The sequence below is a fragment of the Gadus chalcogrammus genome, unplaced genomic scaffold (genome assembly GCF_026213295.1).
Source record: "Gadus chalcogrammus isolate NIFS_2021 unplaced genomic scaffold, NIFS_Gcha_1.0 GACHA051, whole genome shotgun sequence".
NCBI classification, from domain to species: Eukaryota; Metazoa; Chordata; class Actinopteri; order Gadiformes; family Gadidae; genus Gadus; species Gadus chalcogrammus.
This window is the reverse complement of record NW_026613486.1, coordinates 475-8,642: the sequence shown is the minus strand read 5'-3', so window position 1 is coordinate 8,642 and position 8,168 is coordinate 475. Positions and strand designations below refer to the sequence as shown.

The 8,168-nt window shown below is 45.6% G+C and overlaps 1 protein-coding gene across 1 annotated transcript; it reads left to right on the top strand.

The window, feature by feature from the left end:
• Positions 1-995: 995 nt before the first annotated feature.
• LOC130378023 (hepatic leukemia factor-like) lies at positions 996-6,230 on the top strand (the record flags this gene model as incomplete). The annotated part of the gene is made up of 3 exons (XM_056584963.1): positions 996-1,320; positions 5,874-6,108; positions 6,159-6,230. Coding segments are annotated over exons 1-3 (401 nt in total), but the record flags the coding sequence as incomplete, so codon positions are not given.
• Positions 6,231-8,168: the final 1,938 nt, after the last annotated feature.

Sequence of the window (8,168 nt, the reverse complement as noted above, 5' to 3'; positions counted from 1 at the left end):
GTTGAGCAATTCTTGGGGAGGCTGTGTGTGTGTGTGTGTGTGTCTGCGTGCGCGCGTGTGTTCTTAGTTTGGTTGCAGTGACCAGATTTCCTCTGTTCATTTGACCGTTTGCTTGACCCTGAATTCTGGGTTACGGTGGGATAATCCGAAGGGAGGACCAATCATATCGCAGGTCTTAATCTGAGACTTTGGCATAATGTGTGTGTGTACGTGTGTGTGGTGGGGGGGGGGGTTGGTTTTGTTACGTAACACTGCTCACAGTTCTACACACTTAAACATGATGCCATTGCACAGCAACATGACCACTCAGCATCACGTCAGATGTTGTCTATGTTTTTGTGATGTCTTACCGTTTGTTTTACACACCCGACACTTGTGTACACTGTGTAACCACATGGGTTACAGGTGCTTAACACACCAGCACAGCCAGTATGCCCCCGGGGTGTGGGAAACTGGCTTTTGTCTGGGAAGGTTCTGGTGAAATTGTTGAATCAGCCTTGGTCCAAGTTGTTGCCTCAGCTAACATTATATATTAAGGGTGCTTTTTAAACTCTTTACCTGCCATCATACATTACATTGTATAATGTATCGAAGCCCACCAACGCTTTCCTTATTTTATTAGTTACTTTATTAGTATGTTAATGAACTCGACATATTCGGTAGAAGTTCTGCTTAAGAGAGATGCTGCAATAACAGTTTAAACTCCAGGTTTAACTTTAACTTCGATTTTAAAGGCTTTAAACTTACAGACATTTAAAACCAACGAGATTTTCCACCCCCTTTCGGCCTACATCATTCTCTCTAATCTATCTCGGGTCTCATAATGAGAGTCTCGTCAAACCATCCACACGAGTGGGACCTAGAGACGGGAGATCCCCCGTCCGCATCCAGGGTCCGCAGCCAGCAGCTCCTGGAATAAACAAGCCCCGCCCCCTGAGCCCCGGGGGGGTCCACGTCATAGACGTCAGGCTCCGCACATGGAGAGAAATTGAGGTCCGACCAGCCCAGATAGGATCACTCATTCCTCCTCCCTCGAAGAGTTACGACCTGCCGTGCCTCCTCCGCGGACGACTGTTGGTCTCTCTGGGTCTGCTGGAGGAGTTACCACCACGGGGCACCACCAATTCTCTCCCTCTCTCTCTCTCTCTCTCTCTCTCTCCCGAGTCTTTGGTTGTAACTCCCGTCAGCTTTCTGGATTTATAGTCGGGACTTGACGTGAGAAAGACATGGAGAAAATGGCCAGACAACTGTCCCCCTCCAACGGCGTCCTGAAGTCCTTGCTGGAGAACCCGCTCAAGCTGCCCTTCCAGCACGACGGAGGTAAGGCGGGCTGCGGGGGGCTCCTGCGCCCTGTGGCGGGGGGGCTGTTGTCGGTAAACAGTAAACACCGAGGCTCCGCGCTCTCTGCGTTTGACATATGGACGCAGTGCCAGACGCACTGACCTGCGCAGCCAAATTCCGACTTCAAACGACCCCAAGTCACCGAGCGCTTCGTTATTTTTGCGTTTTACCACGTTCTACATATACAAATGCATCAAACAATACTCGATTTTGAATATTCTGCGTTCTGTGACAACTGCATCGACACAAAAACATCATTCAGACATGCAGTAGTGTTTATTGAGCTTCGATATAGGTGCGTGCGTGTATGACCGATTTGTGGAAAGCAAAAACAAACTCTGTTTGTGTGTGCGTGTGCGTGTGCGTGTGAGAGAGAGAGTGTGTTCGTGCGTGCGTGTTTGTGAGTGTGTCGTTTTCATGATAAAGACGGAAACGTGTGCAGCACTTCTTCATCGATCAAGAACGATTTCCTAATCGATGTCCTCCATGGAAGGCACTGATCCTATCTGATCATATATGTTGCTATATTATTGTATGAATTGATTATTCTACAGTGGCCCAGCTACTTGTTAGTATTTTGTCTAACTATGTTAGCCTACTATCGATTATAATTAATGAGCAATCCTTATTGTACTCTAATGTTGACTAAGCCCTCTGGAGCAAGCGATTGTTCAGCTCGTTAAAGGTACTATTTGAGCAGACTCAAGAGAGATCATTAACCCTGTTAGACCCTGAAATACAATGCTACAACATCACTTTTAGCTACCCACGAAAAGTAAAGTAAATGTGTATTTGCTTTTAAACCACATTTACATGGTCAATGGGCCTTATCTTTGTCCTCGCGATGCGATTATAAGTCCGACACTCTGGCCATTAACTAACACAACCTGCAAACTTTCCTTCAAGAGATCATTTGAATGTCTAGATCATGTATACATCTAGTTATTGTGGAATACATTCATCAAATTTGATTGAGAGCTTGTTTGGTCTGTGTTGTATATATCACAACCGTGGGTAATACAAATAGCTTGTGCACCTTTCACGTTCCACCGGGAAGTGCACTTCTTACATGTTCCCATATGGAAAAAGATAGAAATAGAAGATTTTTGATGGTCTTATTATAACCAAGTTCTAAATGTGTCTTCTATTTAAAAATGTAATGCTTAGACCAGAATATAATGAATAAATACTTTACTATTTCTCTCTCGCAAATGTATGCTTTAATGGAATCTTTAGGGGATGCTTGTATTAAGTTCCTGTTGATCAGAGACATTTGTGAAGGGAACAGCTGGGAATGGTTCAGTGATCTGGGGAGATGCATGCATTATTTTGGTATAATAAGGAGGATAGTTGCATTGAAATTAGGGTTATAACCACCACCCTAGCCTATCTATTCCTTATCTACTACAATATAAAAACGTGTATGTATGTATGTATGTTATGTATGTATGTATGTATGTATGTATGTATGTATGTATGTATGTATGTATGTATGTATGTATGTATGTATGTATGCATATATATATCTACTCATATGTTAAAGGTCCTAAGCCATGAAAATATCGCTTTATGAGGTTTTCTAACAATGATAGAGTTCCCCTAGCCTGCCTATGGGCACCCAGTAGCTAGAAAGGACCTTAGGTGTAAAACGAGCACTAGGTATCCTGCTCCGCCTTTGAAAAGTGAAAGCTCAGACGCTCAAATTTTTTGCATCTCAGCTGTAGTATCTCCCCATATGTCGTAGGGCTGTCAAAATTGCTCAAAAATGACATTCGAATGTTCGTTTGGAAAAAAATCACGAATTCGAACTATTCGAAGATATCTGGTTGCCTATTTTACGCAGTTGCCGTCAATATGTCAATAAGCGACAAAACCATGGTTCAAATTAGTGGGATATATATATATCCTATATAGGGCGGCGGCTTCCTGCTGGGCATTTCCTTACTTTAAAACGAGGGACATCGCGAACAGACGGAGGCTCATTCACAAAGCAGTTAGGCGCTTGTACCGCGGGAGTGTTTTTTCACATTTGAATAATTATGAGGGACATCGCGAACAGACAGAGGCTCACTCACAAAGCAGATAGGCGCTTGTGTAACCGAGCGTTGGCACTTAGATATTTATATGACAAGAATGACACAAGCGTGGAAGGGAAATAGTCCGTTTACTTAGTACCTATCAGAAGTCACCCAGTCACAGCGTGAGAGCTGGAATACCTATATCCAAGTGACGGAAACCCGAGGGGATAAAATACATTCGCTCTTCACAATACTAGTCTGTTACAACTTGGTACCGCGGGAGTGTTTTTTTCACATCGAATATTATGAGGGACATCGCGAACAGACAGAGGCTCATTCCAAAGCAGATAGAGGCGCTTGTACCGCTGGGAAGTGTTTTTTCACATTCGAATATTATTTCACGTTCGAATTCGCGTTTTGGATGCATTTCGAACGAATATTCGAACTTCGAATATTCGTTGACAGCCCTAATATGTCGTCATAAGGGGCCAAGTTACCTCCCCTTTCTCTGCCTTATCCGCCCAGAGAATTGGGCCCGCCAATGAGCTACTACCTTGCGAGTGCCACATATGTGTTTTGTGTCAATATACACACACTGTACAACTGTGTTGTACACTTCTTTGTTAGTTGGATAAACCGTTCTGCTGATGTTGTTATGGCGCATAACACGCAAAATAAGGTTAGGTAAAGCTATCCTTTTCTCCTCCTCCATGACGCCGCTCAGTCTGCACTTCAGATTGACGTGGAAGTGGAAGAAAACCAGGATGTCGGATAACCCAACGCAGTCATTTGAGATTCATATCATGTTATTATTTAGATATAGATCTCCACGGCTCCCGCCGGAGCACCCGGCGGTTCTAGAATATTGCAGAACACGGCCCAAAAGCTGTGTGTGGCCTCCGGATGATATAATGAATCCGACCAGCCATTGCGGATACATCCACTGTAAACACTAGCGCATGGTACCAGTGGCCGCAAGCGCCCAGGGACCAACATCCCACGCTCCACCTTGACCCTGCCTCTAAAAACGGCACGTTGTGGAAAGCGCATTGTGGGACTGGCTCGTAGTGAACTGTAATTCTGCACAAAGGCTGAATTTCTTGAACGGTCTGTCACAAGTACTGATATTAGGGGGCCACGAACACCTATATAAAAGCATCGATAAAGTAGCATGGCAGATGGACCTTTAAACTTTTTTCATTTCACAATGCCATAGCAAAGTAAAGATGTGATGGACTGCATCCAAAATGAGGGGAGTGATTTTTTCCTGGAATCAGACAACACTGATACAAGCGACGAAGAAGCAGATGAAGATGACAAAGTGGACAAAGAAAACAAATCCCCCACTGCGACTGCTCAACCGATTAAGTGGTGCGGACATTGAGCCCCAACCAACCAAACACACCATGCCCCATGACCGGGATCACTGGCTGAGACCAGATTTTGATACCGCCGGTGATGCCGCTTCACTCCCCCCACCGCTGCAGTGCTTCCAGAAGTTTGTTTCAGAAGACGTGATTCAAGATTTTGGCAAAGCTCTCAAAATGTCGAGGAATGACCTCCGGTGAACAGTGGATACGCCGTTTCAGGCACACTTAGCAGGGCGGCCCTCTTCAGGCAATGGGAGCCCAGCAACAACAGAAGGTGATGGGAGCCCTCTGAATGCTCTGAAGAGACCGCCCTCAGGTGATGGGAGTTCACCAAGCGGGGTCTCAGCCAAGAGGCATTTTTACACCCCCCCCCAACGGATGTACATACCCGTGCCAGAGAAGACGAACAGAGGACGTTGCAGATACTGCACTTAAAGATTCACCACCACCTCATTGCAGCAAGTCTAACGGTCGTCTTGGCTTTTCTGAGGAAAACAACTGTCTGTGGGACTACCAATGCAAATAACGTGGCTGAACACTGGGACTGGGAAAGTTTTGTAATTACACTTTTTCCCTCATTTTTATTATCAATAAATGATATTTCAAAAATAAATATGACTGTTATCCGATTAGTATTCATGTTATATACTGTTATGGGGCTGAATAAGTAATCAACCCTGTAACTGAACCCCTTGTTCTTCACTATATATGTATATGTACAAATACAGAAATTCCGCTCCAAGCTAAGGCCAACGTTGCGTTATTAAAACCTTTTCCCAAAACTTTACTATCAAAAAAATGGTTTTAAAAACGGATTAGGGGTTGTCTTGCTCAACAATGCCTACAGGTAGACTAAGGACATTGGGGTTCAAACCCAGAACATTTTGTGTGTGTGTCAACAGTTACCGACACACTCCTTTGACTTTGTCATAGTTCATAGTTGCTTTCTGCCACAAACTTCTCAGAAAGGAACTCTTCTATGTGCAAACCGTAATGGAAACCAAGCCTCAGATTCCATGTGTATTTATTTGTGTGTGTGTGTGTGTGTGTGTGTGTGTGTGTGTGTGTGTGTGTGTTGTGTGGGTGTGTGTGTGTGTGTGTGTGTGTGTGTGTGTGTGTGTGTGTGTGTGTGTGTGTGTGTCAGGGCTCTGCAAGGATAAGGAAAAGGAGAAGAAACTTGAGGATGAGGGCGGTGCCGGCCCCCAGTCGGCCTTCCTGGGGCCCACGCTGTGGGACAAGACGCTGCCGTATGACGGGGACAACTTCCAGCTGGAGTACATGGACCTGGAGGAGTTCCTGTCGGAGAACGGTATCCCCGCCAGCTCAGCGCAGCACGCAGAGCAGCAGGGGGGCCCAGGGGCCACCCCGGGGCCCCAGCGGCCCCCTTCCTCTCCCTCTCCCTCCCCCTCCTCCTCCTCCTCCCCCTCAGTGAGGGCCACCATCCCCAGTCTGCCCGGGCCCTCGAGGCCCCTGGAACACATGCAGAAGAGCAGCATCGCAGGTAACGCACACTTTGACATTAACACACAAACAAGCATGCACACGCGTGCGCAAACGAACACACACACATACATACACACAACTACACACACGCACGCGCGCACACACACACACACACACACAATCAGTAGATTACCAATGAATGAACCTTGACTGTGGCTATGAGACTTTGAGCTCCCAGAATGCACCTGGTGTGCTGTTGGTTTTGTGAACAGCTACACGTGTGTCTAATAGTACATCAATTGTTGTGTTCACAGATTGCTGCATTGTAGGCACAACTTGGTTGGGTTTGTGTTTTGTCTTTTGGTTGAGTCCAGACCATACCATCTCCTTACCAGCCTGTTGCTGTCCACTAACCTCTCTGTCTGACTTTATAAAAACAGAACGTGCAAAGCTAGCTTCAGTGTCCAAGAAGAGGACGCTTTGCAACTTAATTTTGTTACTTCATCAAAGAACCAATTTTTTTTGTTGTCAGAATTCAAATTTCCTCATTTTATTATGAAATGATCCAGGTACACAGAGAAATGTTCCAAGTACCATCCTTCAATCCTTCAAAGTACCAAATGGGGGTACACATACCCGCATTTGAGAACTCCTGCTTTAAGGAGCAGGCTGCTCTCCCACTTAGCAACACTAGCACAAGCATTGGTTTGCAACAACTTCCCACAGTTAAAAATAAAATAAATAACTACCTCTATAAATGTTGTGTAGAAGAACAACTTATTGAAAACAGATGTGGAGAGAGAGAGATTGTGATTCAGCGTTCTTCACGTTCAGTACATCCCTTCATTGTTCTGGTATGGAGAAACATCTGCTCAGAGTCTGTGTCCATGGCATTTGTGTTAGGGGTCGGTTTAATGCAATTCAGTTTTGGTGGAACTAATGTCACATTGGCTGGAGCAAACGCGGTACAACAAATGCTGTGGTTGGGGAGGAACCCCTAGTGTGGTTGTTGGATCTTCATCACCTCTGACTTCCTCAAACCCTCCAGCTCCACCTGACCCCATACAGGCTATCATCATCTGTTTCCATCTCTTATGGATGTCTATTTCATCTGGCGACAGATGGAAAGCCATACCATAATGACCTACTCAGAATAAATGTCTCTAGTTGGTATCACACATAACAACAGTTAGCTACTGCTAACGTTAGACCAGCCTTATGGAAACATTTATTACAAATAAACTGTAGAGTCTTACCTGTATAGTCTTACTGAAAGTGCCTTACCTGTGATCTTACCTGTAGAGTCTTACCTGTAGAGGCTAACCTGTAGAGGCTAACCTGTAGAGGCTAACCTGTAGAGGCTAACCTGTAGAGGCTAACCTGTAGTCTTACCTATATAGTCTTAACTGTGGATCCTTACCTGTAGAGTCTAACCTGTAGATCCTCACTTGTAGAGTCTTACCTGAAGAGTCTTACCTTTAGTCTTACCTGTAGTATTACCCGTAGAGTCTTACCTGTAGAGCCCTACCTGAAGAGTCTCACCTGTAGAAAATTACATTTAGAGTCTTACATGTAGAGTCTTACATGTAGAGTCTTACCCGTAGAGTCTTACCCGTAGAGTCTTACCTGTAGAGTCTTACCTGTGTATCCCCACCTGTGGCACATTACTTTGGTCAGCAACTTACCTGTAGATCCTTATCTTTGGCCTCTTAGCGGCAGCATCTCACCTGTCGAGTTGCACCTGGTGTACTCGGCAGTGCAGCTGAGGCCAGCAGCCCCGATCGCAGTGAAAACATTGCCCTGTGCGGTAAACAAACACAGGCGATACATGATCCCGCCGGCTGAGTGGTGAGTGGCATTGTGTGTGTGTAGTGTTGTGTTCCGTCTCACAGCGTAGCGTGCACAGACCGGTCGCTCCGTTCTCACGTGAGCTCGTCTGGCCCCGCCCTGCTCGCGTGCTGCCATGTGACGGATACATGCAGACACCCTGAGCTGT